This window comes from Bos javanicus, chromosome 23, assembly GCF_032452875.1.
Source record: "Bos javanicus breed banteng chromosome 23, ARS-OSU_banteng_1.0, whole genome shotgun sequence".
Lineage (NCBI taxonomy): Eukaryota > Metazoa > Chordata > Mammalia > Artiodactyla > Bovidae > Bos > Bos javanicus.
This window is the reverse complement of record NC_083890.1, coordinates 32483679-32502038: the sequence shown is the minus strand read 5'-3', so window position 1 is coordinate 32502038 and position 18360 is coordinate 32483679. Positions and strand designations below refer to the sequence as shown.

The window sequence follows — 18360 nt, the reverse complement described above, 5'->3', positions numbered from 1 at the left end:
CCCTTTGAGGGGTCTTTGTTTCAGAAATCCATTCTTCGCTCACATTTTCTCCTTGTTCCCTGGTCTTAGGGAAGAATCTGGTGTCACTCATTTGTGATGTTAGTGTAAACCAGGGGTGCAGAACAGTCAGGTGGCATCAGGAGTCAGGATGTATTAGGTTTATCCTGGCTAGGTATGCAAGTGGAGCTTGTGTGCGCAGTCCTGTCTGACTCTTTGTGACCCCTTGGACTGTACCTCACCAGAAGCCTCTGTCCATGGAATTTTCTAGGCGAATACTGGAGTGGGTTGCCATGCCCCTCCTCCAGGGGATCTTCCCGACCCAGGGACTGCACCTGCACCTCTTACTGTCTCCTGCATCGGCAGGCAGGTTTTTTACCACTAGCACCACCTGAGTATCCTGGCTACCTGCGAAGTGGGGGATAATGAAAGAATAAGCTCATAAATTGTTAGGGCATTTTAGCAAAATAATTTATTTAGAGACAATCTCATTTCTTGTTGCTAGTATGAGAGGCTTTGTCCCTAAAGGCATTTCAGACTTCTGTCATCAGTTGAAAGAATAAATTTGGAGAATCTGGCCTTTCCAAATTCCCCAAATTGGCAGTGATCTTCTCCACCTCAGGACAAGACCAGTCTTGACTGTGAGACTTGAGACCTGCCCTCATATCCTTCCATTGTTGTCCTCTGTTGCACAGTGTCAGCTTAAATAATGAGGCAGCCTGACTTCATTCTATCAAAAAATAATGATTATTTTCTCCTAGACAGTAAAACAAAATTTTATTTCTCTAGTTATGTGAATGCAGATGGTAAAATTGAGTGAGAATGTTGTTGTATATTTAATGGGGGAGGGAGAGGATGGCTGGCAATCCTTGCTTGACACACACTTTTTTGTCTTATTTATAAAAATCTGTGTCATTCTGAGTCAGCACTGATTACCATAGCCACAATTATAGTAATCTGCCGACAAGCGCTAATATTGCTAATGATATTGCTTTGCAGCATAATTATCTGAAAACCACTCTCAGCTGTTGCATCAGGATTACAGCATTTGGATAACTCCAAATTAAGCCAGGGGTGGAAAAGGCAGCACTTGTTCAGTCAAAAAGAGCTGGTGAAGAGGACAGCCTGCAATTAGCTCAAACAGGCTGTCACCAGGGGGCTGGCAGGCCTGGTTCACATGCCCTAGGATAGGTGATGACCTTTAACAGATGTAGATTCTCAATATAAAACCCTCCTTGAGTCTCAAGCAGATAAGTGAAGAAGGCTTTGTGCTTGGCTGCCTCATCTTTTCATCTCTCCTTGGATAAGTACCCTGTGTTGAAAACTCTTCAGGAACTAAACCAGCAGCCCCACCTGCAGAACTTGTGCTTGGGTATTCCCAAGGTCAAATCAACCAAAATCACTCCCATTTTCTCTAGTCCCTTGAACCATTTTTTGATATTTTCATTTACACTTTTTTTTTTGGAGAAAAACACGACCCCCCCCCCCACCCCAAACTAGATTAAATTCATTAACTGTGAGAATATAAAGCTCAACTCCCTGCCCCAAGTCTTCTTTTCAAAACAGGCTGCCCACGAGTTTCTTGAGTTCTGTCAGTGTTCACCACAATCAGCTACACTTGATAAGCTTGAGCCTGGGAGAGGCAGACCTTCAGGTAGACATATGCAGACCAGACATATGCAGGTAGATGGACCGAGAGGGTGGGCTCAGGAGAAGAGAGAAGCCAAGAGGAGGAGGGAGCAGAAGGGCTATGCACTTACACCTCTGTCCTCAGCCCTGGAATCTCTGCTGCTGGAGGAAAAGCCCTTGTACATGCTAAGTCACTTCCGTTGTGTCTGACTCTTTGTGATCCTATGGACTATACAGCCTGTCAGGCTTCTCTGTCCATGGGATTCTCCAGGCAAGGATACTGAAGTGGGTTGCCATGCCCTCCTCCAGGGTATTTTCCTGACCCAGGGGTCGAACCTTCATCTCAGGCAGATTCTTTACCATTGAGCCACTGTGAGGATTTCCTTTCTTCAACCTTTCCTCATGTCAATCTATCTCCCCCTTCCTAGGCATCCAGTTCATTCATCTGTGGCCTCCTCCTTTAAGTAAGTTTTGAGATGAGCAGAGCAGGTGAACCACAAAATAGAAACTAAATTAACTTTCACATTCTAGGGCCTAGGAAGCCATCAGTTACATTTTAGTCACTTACTCTTGTCCAATGCAAAAAAGTAGGCAGCTCCTTGGATCAGTCCCCTGGCTGCCTTTTAGTGATTTTCTATTTTTGCATCTTAAACAATGGGCTTGAAGTGTTGAACACAGAATCCTCACGTCATAGATGTTCAATAAATGTGAATTCACCTGCCTCTTGCTGGCAACTTAGGGCCATATAACAGTAATTCTGTGATAAATTTTAAGCTTGGCCTTCTTTGTGAGGCAGGACTCAGCAAAGGAGAGAATTACAGGTGATGCTTGTAAAGCACTGAATGGCTGAAGTCCACATAAACCTCACAAGGGATTCTTCCTTTAATGCCATAGATGGGGAAAGAGGTTTGAGTATCAAGACATTTTTTTCCAGATCACTCAGGCAGAAAGGGGCGGAGCCAGGACTCAAACTCAGGATACTGACTTAGGGCTTCATTCCCTAGGCTCCATGAGCCATAAATGTCTCCAGCTATTGCCAAATGTCCCTTGGGTGTCAAAATCACCCCTAGTTGAGAACCTCTACACTAGATGAAAAAGAGAAATAACATATCTGAACCATTTGCTATGTGCCAGATGCTTTATTGGACTTCCCTAGTGGCTCAGATGGTAAAGCGTCTGCCTACAATGTGGGAAACCTGGGTTCGATCCCATGGGTCAGGAAGATCCCCTGGAGAAGGAAATGGCAATCCATTCCAGTACTCTTGCTTGGAAAATCCCATGGATTGAGAAGCCTGGTAGGCTACAGTCCACAGGGTCACAAAGAGTTGGACACGACTGAGTGGCTTCACTTCACTTCAGATGCTTTATTGATGTGATACACAATTTAACCTTCACAGAAACCCTGTGAGATAGGTATTATTATACAGTGTGCAAAGGAAGAGACTGAGGGGCAGAGAGATTAAGACCACTCATCTTAGAAGTAGCAGAGCCGGGCTGTGAAGCAGGTCTGTCTGATTCCCAGGCTCACAGGAACCAGAAATAATAAAACAAGATCTGTAAAGACATTTATGAGTGTTTTACAGTTGTTCTCTTAATCACCATTCTTATTTTATATCTTTCCTAGATCACAAAAGGTTGAAGTCTGAATGCATATTTTAAGCAAGATGCCTGTTTTTCTCCCTTTGACTGTTAAGTACAGTATTCATAATTTCGCTATACATTTTCTCCAGTGTCATTTCAGAAAGGCACTGAAAATTGGGTATATTTGCACGTGGCATGCCTACTGGCTCCCTCTGGTGTCAGCTAAGAGTCTGTCTGCTTATAAAGGAACTCATGTGTGACCACATTTCAAGTTAATGAGGAATATGTTTGTCAAGAGACAATTTAAAAATTCCAAGTGGCTCTTATTGATTACATCATAAAATTGTTTTCTTCAGATTTCACAAATATTCTATTAAGGGTCGAACATAACCTAAGTTTTATAATGTTAGAGAAGAGTGAATGTGAATTTATTGTTTAAATTATTTTTTAAGGGACCCAAAGAGACATTTCACAAGATAAGACTAACTGGCAAGAAAAAATGGTGTGTGTGTGTGTGTGTGTGTGTGTGTCTTCCCAGGTGGCACTAGTGGAAAAGAACCTGCCTACCAATACAGGAGACGTTAAGAGACACAGGTTCAATCCCTGGGTTGGGAAGATCCCCTGGAGGAGGCCATGGCAACCCACTTCAGTATTCTTGCCTGGAGAATCCCATGGACAGTGAAGCTTTGGGGGGCTACAGTCCACGGGGAGAAGGAAATGGCAACCCACTCCAGGGTTCTTGCCTGGAGAATCCCAGGGACGGGGAGCCTGGTGGGCTGCCGTCTATGGGGTTGCACAGAGTCGGACATAACTGAAGCGACTTAGCATGCATGTATGTATACACACACACACACATATGAATGAAAATGTTCAGTCTCCCAATGATAAAAAGAAATCTAAATTAAAACAATAATATGGTAGCACTTTACACTAACACTTAAGCAAATCTTTAAGCAACACCAAATTCTTTGAGATCAAAATAAAACAGATATACTTTCATGCTTTGCTATGGTTTTTTGGATGTAACCATTTGGAAGAGTACTTTAACAATATGCAGACAAAGCTGTAAAATCATGTACACTCTTTGATCCAATCCTGTATCTAGAAGTAGTTTAAGGCAACACTCTTTGATCAAATCCTATATCTAGAAGTAGTTTAAGGCAACTATTTCAGAAGGAGGCAACAGCTATTTGCTTGTAGGTGTACATTTCAGCATTGATTGAAATAATGAAATATTATTTCAAGACCATAATCTTGAATGATTTATAGAAACTAAATAAAGAAGGGCAGGAAGGACATTTGGGGGTTTGGGGGCTACAACAAAAGACAAAAAACAAAAAGTGAATTAAATTCATGGAACTGCAAGTGTATTGATATGAGAACACAATGGGAGACCATGATAAGAAAAGAGCCCAGTGAGGTAGGCAGGAGCTAGATCCTATAGCTAAGCTAACAGTAGTTGAGAGATGTTGAGGGAGGTCATCAAGAAGATGTGACCACACCAGCTGACCCTTGAACTGGACCCAGGCAACTGGAGGCTCCTCAATCCTCCCGTGTCCTTGAACTGAACATTCTACCCACTGTCCCTGAACTAGGAGCTCCTTCAAGGATGCAGCCTTGAGAGAGTAATGTGTTACTAAGACTATCTGGACTATATTCCTGGCTAACCCTGTTAAGACTGCTATATAAACAAGATTCTGGTGGACAGGTGCAGGGATTGGCTTGTCTTGTAGCTGCACAAGACAAGCCTCGCACATAAGCTCCCTTGCTTATTAAAACTGCCACCCATTAATCTGGAGTGGTCCACTTCTTTTTTCAGTCTCTTCTTGCCCTCTGGCGAGGAAGGTCCTTTTGATGCTGAACCTGGACACTCTCCCCCATGAGAACACAGGTTTTTGCCTCTCTAATTCCAGAGACCATACTGGGCACTGATGTCTTACAAAGTCAAACTCAGCAAGCCTCTATCTGTGAATTATACTTCCTGTTAGAGTAATCAAACCAGTACTGAGGGGAAATACCAACTGAGAACCAGTAAGTCTACCGTCCACATGTACAATGGTCACTGTCAAACAACACAAATTGCCTGAGGGATGGGTGGTAAGGAAATAGGAGAAACTATCCAAGAACTGTACCAGTATCAGATCATTCTGATTATAACTATCAGTAAGAGGAGAAAACCCCCAGTCACCACTTTTATTTATCATCATTCCCGACTATTAGACAATTGCTTTAGCCAAGAAAGTTAACTATTGAAAATTATAGGAGTGACATTATATGATTTTCTTGCCTACTTGAAAACCTTAAGGGAAAAAAAGCTAGAAAATGTAAGTGACAGAATTCAATAAGAAAGCTAAATACAAAATTACAGTATAAAACAGTAAGTTTCTATCTATAAAAAAGTTATAAAACATTATAAAAATACTTCTTTAATATGCCCCTACAATAAAATAAAAAAGAAGGGCACTGGGATATAAACCCCATTAAATATGTGTAAAAGCTATAAGAGATTTGAAAAAATCAAGGGACATGTCACCTTAAACATATATTCACATTGTTTACAGATATTCTATATAACCTTTTAATTTCCTGTACTCAAATAGGACTTCATTATAATGGGAAAAAGTATTAAGAAGTGCATTTGAAAAAAGAGAACCCATAGGTTGATGCTGAAAAGTACAAAAGGCAACTTTTACCATTTGACAAAAAGTACTTACATAATGGTAGTCTTTAAAACCAGGAGGTAAAAAACAAAAACAAAAACAAAAAAACCCCCACCAAACATGAAATAATGCCTCACCTTACCATTAAAAAAAGAAAAAAAGAAAAAAACAAATTATATCAGGCGAATAACTTGAATAGCAATGAGTCACTTTCACTTGCTCAAATGATAGCTAAGAACCACTTTTGGCCAGAGGACAGGGTTTTTAAAAGACAAGTATAAACAAATACTGTTCAGCATCAGGGAAACTGAAAATAAATAATCCTCCTAATACATTAATGTGTTAATTCCAACGCATTGTTTTCAAATTCTCCTCTGACTACTACTGATGGACAGTGAGTGGACATATAATTCAAACTGGGCCAGATCCATTCCTTTGGAAACTTAAACTTTTATTAAATCAGTCTCTAGCAAAAGAACCTGAGACTGAAATTGACAAAATAGAGCAACAGCAGGAACCCCCATTCAAATGCTCTTGAGCAAGGCCCTAGGTGATAGCCTTCTGCTTTCTGAGTGGTTGATATAAGTAGGAGTACTATCCAATCAGAGTTGATCTGAGATACCTTATTTGTGGCTTCCCTGGTGGTTCTCACAGTAAAGAATCCACCTCCAATGTGGAGACCTGGGATCTATGAGTTGGGAAGATACCCTGGAGAAAGGAATGGCTACCCACTCAAGTATTCTTGTCTGGAGAATTCCACGGAAAGAGGAGGCTAGCAGGTGACAATCCATGGGGTCGCAAACAGTCAGACATAAGTGAGCAACTCAGCACAGCACAGCACATCTTATTTGCATTCATTTGCCTCTTGCTTTTATTCCAATCAGAAACTGAGTTTATTCAATGCCTTATTTGAATACACAGTATAGAAATAAGCTCTGTGGCTTTGCAACCTGCTATTTTTCTTTTCTCAAGGTAGCTGATGGCTGTGTCTCCTATTTCCCAGTCTTTCCCAAAGTTTGCTGTCATGGCCAAGAAAGGCTCCAAGTAGCCACCATTAAGATGAAAAGAAAGGCAAGAAGCACCAGAGATGTCACAGACAGTGCTATTACACTTAAGGTCCACAAGGTAGGTCTTAAAGCAGGTTCACCCCAACACTGGGATCTTTATGTGAATACTGAACTTGTTTTTGACTTTTGAGCACATTGCTGGTGAATCCATCTGCCCGGCTCATTACAATAGACTGACTATCCGCTACAGGGAATTCCAGAGAGCTACTGCCCGTTGATGCCTGGGGAATCTGCCAATTACACTGTGTGCAAGGCACTACGTCTTGTCACCAAATAAAACACCTATAAGAGAGCTTTTACAAGGACACATCTGAAAACCAGAGGTTCTTTTCAGAGCTACTCATGCTTTCTGCTTAAGAGTTGAGTCTACTAAAATTTCTTCATTTATGGGTTTGGGACTCTTCCCTAATTTAATTTAAAAAAAGGTGTTTATTTCTTTTTTCAACAAGCTTTCTAACTTGGAATAATTTTAGATTTAACATAAAAGTTATAAAGATAGTTCCCATATACCTCTGTTTCCTCTATTGTGAACATTTATGCATTTGTCACAAGCTAGAGCTAACACTGGCACTTTACTGTGAGTTAAACTCTAAATTTTGTTTGGATTTCACTCAGTTCAGTCGCTCAGTCATGTCCGACTCTTTGCTACCCCATGAATTGCAGCACGCCAGGCCTCCCTGTCCATCACCAACTCCTGGAGTTCACTCAAACTCATGTCCATTGAATCGGTGATGCCATCCAGCCATCTCATCCTCTGTCGTCCCCTTTTCCTCCTGCCCCCAATCCCTCCCAGCATCAGAGTCTTTTCCAATGAGTCAACTCTTCGCATGAGGTGGCCAAAGTACTGGAGTTTCAGCTTTAGCATCATTCCTTCCAAAGAACACCCAGGGCTGATCTCCTTCAGAATGGACTGGTTGGATCTCCTTGCAGTCCAAGGGACTCTCAGGAGTCTTCTCCAATACCACAGTTCAAAAGCATCAATTCTTCGGCGTTCAGCCTTCTTCACAGTCCAACTCTCACATCCATACATGACCACAGGAAAAACCATAGCCTTGACTAGTCGGACCTTTGTTGGCAAAGTAATGTCTCTGCTTTTGAATATGCTATCTAGGTTGGTCATAACTTTCCTTCCAAGGAGTAAGCGTCTTTTAATTTCATGGCTGCAGTCACCATCTGCAGTGATTTTGGAGCCCAAAAAGATAAAGTCTGACACTGTTTCTCCATCTATTTCCCATGAAGTGATGGGACTGGATGCCATGATCTTCGTTTTCTGAATGTTGAGCTCTAAGCCAACGTTTTCACTCTCCTGTTTCACTTTCATCAAGAGGCTTTTGAGTTCCTCTTCACTTTCTGCCATAAGGGTGGTGTCATCTGCATATCTGAGGTTATTGATATTTCTCCCGGCAATCTTGATTCCAGCTTGTGTTTCTTCCAGTCCAGCATTTTTCTGTCCCAGGATCCAATACAAAATAGAGTTGACTCTTGTGCAATTCGAGTTTGAATTTGTACGCAGATACTTTTCAATAGTAAACATTACAGCGCTATGCAATCTGTCGTTGCATCTGTGGATGTGAAGGAACCTTGAATAGGGATGGATGCTGACTATAAATTATGTGCTGATTAATCCCCAGGTTGTTTTATATGGCATTTACTTATAATGTCTCCTTAACTGCTCTGGGCTGACAGTTTCTCAGAATTTCCTTGTGTTTAATGACCCTGGTAATTTTGAAGACTCATATTCTAAAGAATGTTCCTCAATTTGGATTTGTCTGATGCTTTTCTCATGTTTAGGCTGAGATTATGGGTTGTTGGAAGACTAGATGAGTGAATTGCCCTTCTCAACACATCGTATTAAGAGCACACACAAACAACATGGTTTATCACTTATGTTAACACTCATCATCTGAGGCAGTGTTCCAGGTTTCTGTAAAGTCACTGCATTCTTCCTGGCTTTTGCATGCTCCACTTTAAGTCTGGGGAGTTAAGTTCCAGCTGCTTGATGGAGGACCATCTATTTTATTTGGAATTCTTCTGTTGTGGAAAATTTTCACATATCCCTCATTTAAGCCAATCACATCAGCATTCTTGGATTTTAATATTTCATTTTAAAGTTTTTAATACCATGTTCTAAACATAATCTAGTTTTGTTCAATGTATCTATGAATTTCCTTTTTCCTCTTCAGTTTTCAAAAATTCCCCTTCCTTTTGTGCCCTCCTCAATCGCATGTCTTATCTACGTACATTAATTCAAGACCTGATAGGCTTTTTCATAACTTGATTGTCCTTCATTAACATATGGAAGTTTACTTTCATCTTTTCTTACCCTAACTCTATACTTTTCTTTGTACCTGTCTGTCTTACGTGTAGCTAAGTGTCTAAATTGACTTACAAAAAAATAACCAGTGACTTTCTCCTTGGAATAGGGCAAACTGCTGAATCTTCTGTAAGTCTGACAATCGTTCGTTTGCTTTCCAATTTTTCTTGGTGTTTATAATACAGATCAAGTGAAGGCACTGTTTTGCAGAGGCTAAATCTCTTGAAAAATCTGACCAAAACTCTGTAATAATTTCAATGACACATCATGTGATACATTTGTACTTCTAGAGATACTAGTATCCCTCTCTCCCCCACATAATGCCATTAAGGTTTTTGATGCACATTACATTTTAAGACATTTTCTCGGCATGTGTTAAGTCAGAGATTGTCAAATACTCACCAAAATGAGCCATAAAAAGGTATTAGAATGAAGCTTTGCTCCTCTTACCTGATAAGCATCTTGAGGGCCCACAAGCAAACAGCTTCAAGGAACCTCAGGTATTAGAATGAACATTCAAATACTTTCATAGTACAAAAGTTGTGGTTATTGGAGATTTTCGGCAGCCTACTGCTGGAAAATTGCAATTTACAGGCCCAGTCTAGGTCACAGCCCTCACTGATATATTTGAATGGCTCTGAAAAGAGCCTTTGGTTGCTGTCCTTTCACCAGATATTAGAATTGCTCACTAGCATTCTGCACTATGACTACTTGCTCTGTACTTTGTGATGGTGGCTCCCGGTCTTTTTGGGTAGCAGCACAGGCTGGATTTTGGGCAGGACGCAACCCTGAATAGTCACACCCCCCAGCAGCTTGTTGAGCTCCTCATTATGGATTGCCAGCTGCAAGTGGCAAGGAATGATGCGGGTCTTCTTCTTGTCACGTGATGCATTATCTGCTGATTCTAAGATCTCAGCCATTAAGTACTCCAACACCGCTGCCAAGTATACTCGCGCACCTGCCCCAATGCGCTCGGCACAGTTGCCCTTGCGGGGCAGGCGGTAGATCCTGCCCACGGGAAAGTGCAAACCTGCTCTGGAAGAGCAACTTTTCGTCTTAGCATGCGCCTTGCCATCTTGCTTCTTATGACCCAACATAACTTTGCAAAAAGCTGGTGATAATGCATACAAAAACAGACCAAACTTACTGGACCTATTTATAGCCTGACGGTAGGTTGTGCTTTGCTTTCTGACTGGCTGATGGCCATCTAGCCAATCAGCAAAGCTCAAGCGAATTGCCTCATTTACATACATGACACTCCCAGGTATCCAATCAGACGTTGGCCTCTTGACACGTCACTTCAGTACATGCCTATAAATACCACTCTTTCCACCCACAAAACGTCTTTGATCATTCGGCGTGTGGAGTTGCTCTTTCTACTTCGAGCTGTTCATACTATAAAAGGCTGTTTAAACAGTGAAGAACTGCTAACGCTAAGAAGAACTGATAACACTGAAGAGCTGCTGACACTAGCCATGCCGGAGTTGTCTTCAAAGGGTGCTACTATTTCCAAGAAAGGGTTCAAAAAAGCTGTTATTAAAACTCAGAAGAAAGAAGGGAAAAAGCGCAGGAGATGTAGAAAAGAGAGCTATTCAATATACATCTACAAAGTCTTAAAACAAGTTCACCCGGATACCGGCATCTCATCAAAAGCTATGAGCATTATGAATTCCTTTGTCACTGACATCTTTGAGCGTATTGCTGGTGAGGCGTCGCGCCTGGCACATTATAACAAGCGTTCAACCATCACATCCAGAGAGATCCAGACAGCTGTGCGCCTGCTCCTGCCTGGGGAATTGGCTAAGCACGCCGTGTCCGAAGGTACCAAGGCTGTTACCAAATACACCAGCTCCAAGTAAGCTTGTGAAAATAACCACTTTTCAACAACCCAAAGGCTCTTTTCAGAGCCACCTAATACACTTGAAAAAGCTGGGCTCACTTTACAGTAGCTAGCTAGTAAAGATCTGTGGAATACCCCGGTTCAATTCCTGGGTCCGGAATGTTCCTCTGGTGAAAGCGAAGGCTACCCACTCCCGAATTCTTGGTGTTCCCTGGGGGTTCAGATGACAAAAGACTTCGCTTGCAGTGGGGAAGGCTTGAGTTCCATCCCCTGGAGAAGGGAATGGATACCTAATTATTGCCTGGAGAATTCCGTGGACAGAGGAGCCTGGTGGGCTACAGTCCTGGAGTTGCAAAGAGTTGGGATTGAGAGATTTCAGTGAGTACTAGGATTGATAGTTAAGTACTCTTCGGTTAAACACAGGTGTTACTGTGTTACCAGTGTCCTCAAAAGGCCCCAATAAATTCAGAAAAACTTGATGGTATACAACGTAAGTTTCTCGGAATAATAGGAAGACTATTTGGGTTTTCGTTTCTATGAATGACTTAAAAAAAAACAAAAACAAAAACAAAAACTTTCTATGAAGGGCCCAAAGCTGTGCAGAGATCTAGAAAGGGAGTGTGATAAAAGGAACAGAACATTAACACATTAAGGGTAGCTTTCTTCCACTATTGGTGCCTAAGGAAGTTGGGATTCTCTGGGCCAGCCTAACTCTAAAGGTAAGCATGTAGGCTTTTTTTGCTCTAATGCCACACCCTTATATGCTGTTTCCGTGCCCATTACCCCTGGAATGTGGGAATACTGCCATCACCTATATTGTAATCCAACAACCTGGCTACCCAAAATTGACTAGGAAACTGCATGGTTCTGGCAGGACGACATTGCTAACTCTTCAGGGCAAGTCACGGACAGGTGACTGAATTTTGTTGTTTACTCTGTTTTCCAAAAAAGTTTTTAAAATTTGTTTCCCTTTTCTTCAGTCTTCAAACATTCACTGATTGTGTGTGTGCATGTGTATGTAAGAAAGAGAGGAGGTCCTTACTCTCATTGTTTCCATTGTAGTTTAGTGAGGCAGACGTAAGCACACAAAGTCATTTCAGTTGACTATGAATGAGCGAGATAATTCAGTGCCTAAGGAAGGCTTTGTATTCTCTTTAATTTACTCTATAATACTTCTATCCAGATAGTGTGATGTAAATTTTGTGAGTTAAGGTTAAGCTAAACCTTAAGATTTGTTTGGTAATATGTGAAGTGTAATAGGCTGAACTATGTCCTGCAAGAAGATATGTCCAAGTCTTAACCTGATGCCTAAATGTGAGATTTATTTGGAAATAGGGTATAGTTAAGCATTTTGAGATCATCCTGGTAAAATTTAGGGTATCCTTGTGAGAAAAGGGAGAGGGGCATCAGAGCTGCAAAGTAGAGGACCATATGAAAACTGAGGCAGGCAGAGGTTGGAGTGGTGCATTTGCAAGCCAAGGAACACCAAAGATTGTCAGCTGCCACCAGAGGCCAGGTAAGAGACATATAAATAGAACAGACTCTTCTTTGGTGCCTCCACAAAGAACCAGCCCTACTGACACTGATACTGGGCTTCTTGGCCTTCAAAACAATGAAAATATATTTGTTTTATATCAACCAGTTTTTGGTAATTGTAGCTGCCCTAGGAAGCTAATAAGTGGACTTTCCTAATGAGAAATTCATTCTGAAGAGATTAGTTATCATTTGACCCATTACAAATTCTTCAAAATTACACTAGAGGACTAATAGCAGAAGTAATGAGAGAAATTCAGTGGGAAAAAAAAAAAAACACTGATGATCAAGATGGTGTCAAGAGCAGATAAACTTGCATGAATTGAGTGGGATACCCCAGTAACTGCAGTATTCTGTGGCTGCAGAACTGGCTTTCCCCATGAAGGAATCTTAAAATCATTAGTCTAACAGCTAATGAAGATTCAGTTATCTGATCCCAACTGTATTGTTAGCAGAATTCTGCCATCTGATTTCTATGTCATCTGTCTTAGCTTTTATTGTATTTCCTGTGAAAGTCTAGTTGATCCTATATGAAAGTGACAATGAAAGTCGCTCAGTCATGTCCTCCTCTTTGCGACCCCATGGACTTACAGTTCTTGGAATTCTCTAGGCCAGAATACTGGAGTGGGTATCCTTTCCCTTCTCCAGGTGATCTTCCTGATCCTATATACATCCTCTTAAATTTCTAAATACAAACAATAAAATGTTAATTTTAATATTTTCCAGATGACATCACCAGACCAAGAAACTCAGGAACTTGAAATTTCAGCAGCTGTAGGGCATCTGACCTAATCCAGAATTTTCACACAATGCAGAAAATGCAAAGCAGCAAAATAGCCTTAATGCTCCCATATCAGACGTGTCTACTATCTTAATCTTTCCAGTTTTCAGGTCCCTTTCACTAACACCCGATTTAAAACAAACTTGAAATAGACATAGGAGAGAAGGTCAAGCCATGTTCCTCATGGCACTCAACCATAAAACCTCCATGAAAACACATTTCGAGAGCTCCTTTCTTTGAATGTCTTGAGATCAGAGACTTCACTACTAGTCACATGTGACTAGCAAATTACCTGCTTAACCATATTACAGATGGGGAGTGAAATTAAACAGATGTTAATCATTTTTCACTCTAGTGATAAGAGCCTGCCCGCATATATTAACCAGCCAAACAAAAAGCCTACAGCCCTTTAGAAACTTAAGTGGCTCTTAAAAGAGCCTTTGGGTTTACAAAGGTCGTCTGATGGCCGAAACTTTACTTTGAGCTGGTGTACTTGGTGACAGCCTTGGTGCCCTCAGACACCGCGTGCTTGGCCAGCTCCCCAGGCAGCAGCAGGCGTACAGCCGTTTGGATTTCCCTGGACGTGATAGTGGAGCGCTTGTTATAATGAGCCAGGCGCGACGCCTCGCCTGCGACGCGCTCGAAAATGTCACTGACAAACGAATTCATGATGCTCATGGCCTTTGAAGAGATGCCCGTATCTGGGTGAACTTGCTTCAGCACCTTGTAGATGTAAATTGAATAGCTCTCTTTCCGACATCTCTTCCGCTTCTTCCCTTCCTTTTTCTGGGTTTTAGTTACAGCTTTCTTGAAGCCTTTTTTAGAAATGGTAGTGCCCTTTGTAGTCAGCTCTGGCATGGTAGACGCACAACTCCTAGATGGCAAAAGACTGGCACTGACTCAGCGCAACGGTGGTATTTATAGGTACGGCGCTCAGATGCCCTGTTGGGCAGCTCACATCTGATTGGATAATGGGTGTGTGTATGTAAATGAAGTGATTCCAGTAACGTGCTCTGACGTGATACAAGAGTATCAGCCAATCAGATAGCGAATCGCAACCTACCTGAGACTATAAACAAACCCCCGCACCTGCCCTAACGGTAACATTTTCCGTTATAACCGGTCTGCATCTTTAGTTATGTCTGGTCGTGGAAGGCAGGGTGGTAAAGTATGTGCTAAGGCCAAAACCCGGACTTCCAGAGCGGGCCTGCAGTTCCTGTGGGCCGAGTTCACTGCCTGCTCCGAAAGGGCAACTATGCAGAACGCGTTGGGGCTGGTGCACCTGTGTACCTGGCAGTGGTGCTGGAGTACCTGATGGCCAAGATCCTGGAGCTGGCGGGCAATGTGGCCAGAGACAACAAGAAGACACGCATCATCCTGCGTCACCTGCAGTTAGCTATCCGTAATGAAGAGGAGCTCAACAAGCTGCTGGGCGGTGTGCCCATCGCGCAGGGCGGTGTCCTGCCCAACATTCAGGCTGTGCTGCTGCCCAAGAAGACTGAGAGTCACCACCACAAGGTCCAGTGCAAGTAACACCTCCCAAGTTGTAAAGCTAAGCAAACGACCTGAACGTCTGAAGAGAGTTGGAAAAGTACCAAACTGAAACCAAGGGCTCTTTTCAGAGCCACTTACAATTTCTGAGAAAGAGCTTAGGTTTTTAAAAAAAAAAAATCAAGTAACTGATCGACTAGCAATAAAGAACTGGCCCACAAAGCTCGTGATCTTGAGTAAATATTTTTATATTTTGGGAATAGACAGAGGAGGCTCCTGGTGGGCGGGGAGTGGGGGAGGTGGTGGGGGGAGGTGTTGGGGGAGTTAGGGGAGTGGGCGGGTTAGAGATTCCATTCTCCTTGGGGAAAAGAGCAAGTTTTAGCTTAACCCTTTATGTTTGGAGAGAATGTCAGCCAAGCAACTAGCAAAGCAACATGGATCACGGCAGCTTTTTCTCTCAAATGCCTTTTAGTAAGGGATTTCCAAGAGTTCTAGGATGATTCTATATCCTGAAAGCTGTGGACATGTCAAGCCAAAAAACGAGACGTAACTATTTGACAGGTAATTTTACGTGAAAAACAGTAAATAGGTTGATTTCTTAAAGTATGGGATAAGATTTTTTATTTTGACATACCATTTTGATGGTAAAATACTAATATCGATATTACACTTGGTAAGTAATATGACAAAACAGCTTTCTACCACCAATTATTCAGAAACAGTAGGCACTGAATTCAACAGATTTAACCACTGAAAGTGAAGCAAAATATTTTGTTGATCTGTAGCACTGCATATGAGTAAACACCCACAGAGACAACTGACAAACAGGAAAGCAGCCAAATTCAAAATTCTTGTATGAAAATGAAAGCATCTGTCAACTTAAGAAATATTTGAAACCTAAAAGTTGAGAGTTATGTTTTATTTGGTGGGACTTTTTAGGACTTCATGCCCTGGAGACAGCATCTCAAGTAACCCTGAGAGAACTGCTCCAGGAGAGGAGGGGAGGAGCCAGGTTATATGGGGAGGAGCCAGGTTATATAAAGTTTTGCAACAAAGGGCATGTAATCTGAACATTAAAAATTATTAAAGGAAACCAGGTATCTCAAGTTAAGGAAGTTAGCCCTTTTCTATACATGGGAAGTTGCAATGGTCTGGGCTCAATGAAATCATTCCTTTGATATATACCTCAGCTTTCTGGGGCCAGTATCCCATTTTCCCCCCATATCCTAAGCTTCCTCAGGGCTCACTGTAGGGTGTGGCTGCAGTATGATGGCTGTTAGATGGCAGGTATTCTTTCCTTCCTGAGTCCTCCTGCTGCTGCTGCTGAGTTACTTCAGTCGTGTCCGACTCTGTGCGACCCCATAGACGGCAGCCCACCAGGCTCCCCTGTCCCTGGGATTCTCCAGGCAAGAACACTGAAGTGGGTTGCCATTTCCTTCTCCAATACATGAAAGTGAAAAGTGAAAGTGAAGTCGCTCAGTGGTGTCCGACCCTCAGCGACCCCATGGACTGCAGCCTTCCAGGCTCCTCCATCCATGGGATTTTCCAGGCAAGAGTACTGGAGTGGGGTGCCATTGCCTTCTCCTGAGTCCTCCTAGGGCTCATCAACCATCTGTGGTGACTGCAATTGCTGATGACTGTGATATCCTTTGTTCTCTGAAATGGCAGGAAAAATTTCATCTCTCATATAAAAAATTTTCAGGGAGGGAGGGTCAAGAGAGAGGGGATATATGTATACTTACAGCTGATTCACATTTTGTACAGCCTAACTAACACAACATTGTAAAGTAGTTATCCTCCAATTAAAAAATTAAGAAATGATTTTTTAAAATTTCCAAACACAACACAAAACAAACATCTACATGTTTATAACTTGAAAATTCCTTAAACAACTGCAAAGTTAAAAAGGTTTTGAACATTATTTTTGTCTATAAAAGTAGACCCAAACCTATACATAGAATTACAGTGTTTAAAAATTCTAATATAGTTTTTAAAAACCTATGTTAACATATTAAAAAATTCTGATGAAATGTAAGAGTTTATGAAAAATTATAAATTGCTTAAATTAAACCTAGAAAGCAGTGAGGACTAAGATAAATGGGGAAAACAAGTCATCAATGAGCTACCATCCTCAAAGATGAGGCTTCCAAGAGTGTGTTCTTCTACATTTAAGGAAAAGATAAATCTATGGCTAATAAAATGGTTCTAAATTGTGAAAAAAAAGTTTCATTTTATATTTTTGAAGAAATATGATAAAATTTAATGAAGAAAGCATGCTACTAAATGCAGTGCAATATAAATTTTAAATAATCCATAAACCTCCATTAAATATGAATAACTAACTTTGGCAACACATTAACAAGATTACCAAACAAGAATGTAAGTCTGTTTTCAACACTGAATAAAACCAAACAAAGGGAAAATAAAGTCTTTATGTTAAACTCAGGAGGCACTTAACATTTGCTAGTATGTTTAACTGAATAGTTTTTGTTTCTTAGTGGAAAACTAGTGATTACTGTTAGCAGACTTTTTCTTATCACTATATTTTAATATTATTCTGGACTATGTTAGACAAATCATTAAAGAGATATTAAGAGAATTCTGCTGTAGCAAAAGAAGGAAAATAAAATTAGGTGTCATCTTTCAGAGAAGGAGCTGTGGTCAAGTTTCAAAAAAATACCATTTCATAGGTCATTTATATTCAGTGTAATGTTACCTATAACTACTTCAAAATGCTGGTGTTAATCTCAGTTTGTGCAAACTGCTTTTTAATGAGTAAAATGAAATCAGGCTTCTTCGGTACGTGATAGCTGTTTTTCATTTATAATTTCAGAAAGCCACAGCAAATACTTAGGAAAAGAATTCATACTCCACCAGAATTGGACAGTGGAAAAATTGGAGAGAATGGGGGGTGAAAGATAAAAGAATCAGGTGAAACAAGGAAAAATGAGGCTTGATGCTAAAGCCTGAAGTGGAAATAAGTACCTCTACTTAAGTGGGTACATGAGGAGCTGAGGGGTTAAGTGAGCAATCATGCTCTAAACAGTCTACCACACAAAACAGGGGAAACTGCCTATTGCTGTGAGTACTGTCATACAACAGCTAAGCTGGGACAACAGCACTGATAGAATTCAAACACACAAATGTACATCCAATGCAGTAGAAAGTGCAAGTGAAAATCAGTCAAGTCCTGACTCTTCGTGACCCCATGGACTGTGTCCATGGAATTCTCCAGGCCAGAAGACTGGAGTGGGTAGCCTTTCCCTTCTCCAGGGGATCTTCTCAACCCAGGGATCGAACCCAGGTCTCCCCCATTACAGGCAGATTCTTTACCAGCTAAGCCACGAGGGAAGCAATGCAGCAGAGTGGGTTTCTTCTTTAAATTACAGTTCACATTAAAAAAATACACTTATGTGAGCAAAATTACTCTCAGAAATACACATGCACGCTAATAACTTTAAAAGGTT

General features: G+C 41.4%; 4 protein-coding genes and 1 pseudogene across 10 annotated transcripts in view; 2 read left to right on the top strand and 3 right to left on the bottom strand.

The window, feature by feature from the left end:
* Positions 1–18360, bottom strand: part of SLC17A1 (solute carrier family 17 member 1) — a 239049-nt gene that overhangs the window by 99960 nt on the left and 120729 nt on the right. The window contains exon 15 of one of the 7 annotated variants that reach the window (XM_061399301.1): positions 15712–16549. The exons of the other annotated variants lie outside the window; for them this stretch is intronic. The gene's annotated coding sequence lies outside the window, so the exon portion shown is untranslated. Of the gene's footprint in view, positions 1–15711; positions 16550–18360 lie in introns of those variants that run through there. 7 annotated transcript variants of the gene reach the window in all.
* Positions 8255–10554, bottom strand: LOC133236986 (histone H2A type 1-A). The gene has a single exon (XM_061399325.1). It carries the CDS (start codon positions 10499–10501, stop codon positions 9956–9958), a length of 546 nt encoding a protein of 181 aa, XP_061255309.1. The 5' UTR covers positions 10502–10554; the 3' UTR covers positions 8255–9955.
* LOC133236985 (histone H2B type 1-A-like) lies at positions 10534–11439 on the top strand. Its single transcript, XM_061399324.1, has one exon. The coding sequence runs from the start codon at positions 10556–10558 to the stop codon at positions 11105–11107; it is 552 nt and encodes a 183-aa protein (XP_061255308.1). The 5' UTR covers positions 10534–10555; the 3' UTR covers positions 11108–11439.
* LOC133237009 (histone H2B type 1-A) lies at positions 11379–14260 on the bottom strand. The gene has a single exon (XM_061399348.1). The coding sequence runs from the start codon at positions 14258–14260 to the stop codon at positions 13877–13879; it is 384 nt and encodes a 127-aa protein (XP_061255332.1). The 3' UTR covers positions 11379–13876.
* Positions 14470–15180, top strand: LOC133236996 (histone H2A type 1-A-like; annotated as a pseudogene).

Excerpts from the sequence above, each read along its gene's own strand:
- LOC133236986 (XM_061399325.1), bottom strand. The coding sequence starts at position 10,501 with ATGTATGTAAATGAGGCAATTCGCTTGAGCTTTGCTGATTGGCTAGAT.
- LOC133236985 (XM_061399324.1), top strand. The coding sequence starts at position 10,556 with ATGCCTATAAATACCACTCTTTCCACCCACAAAACGTCTTTGATCATT.
- LOC133237009 (XM_061399348.1), bottom strand. The coding sequence starts at position 14,260 with ATGCCAGAGCTGACTACAAAGGGCACTACCATTTCTAAAAAAGGCTTC.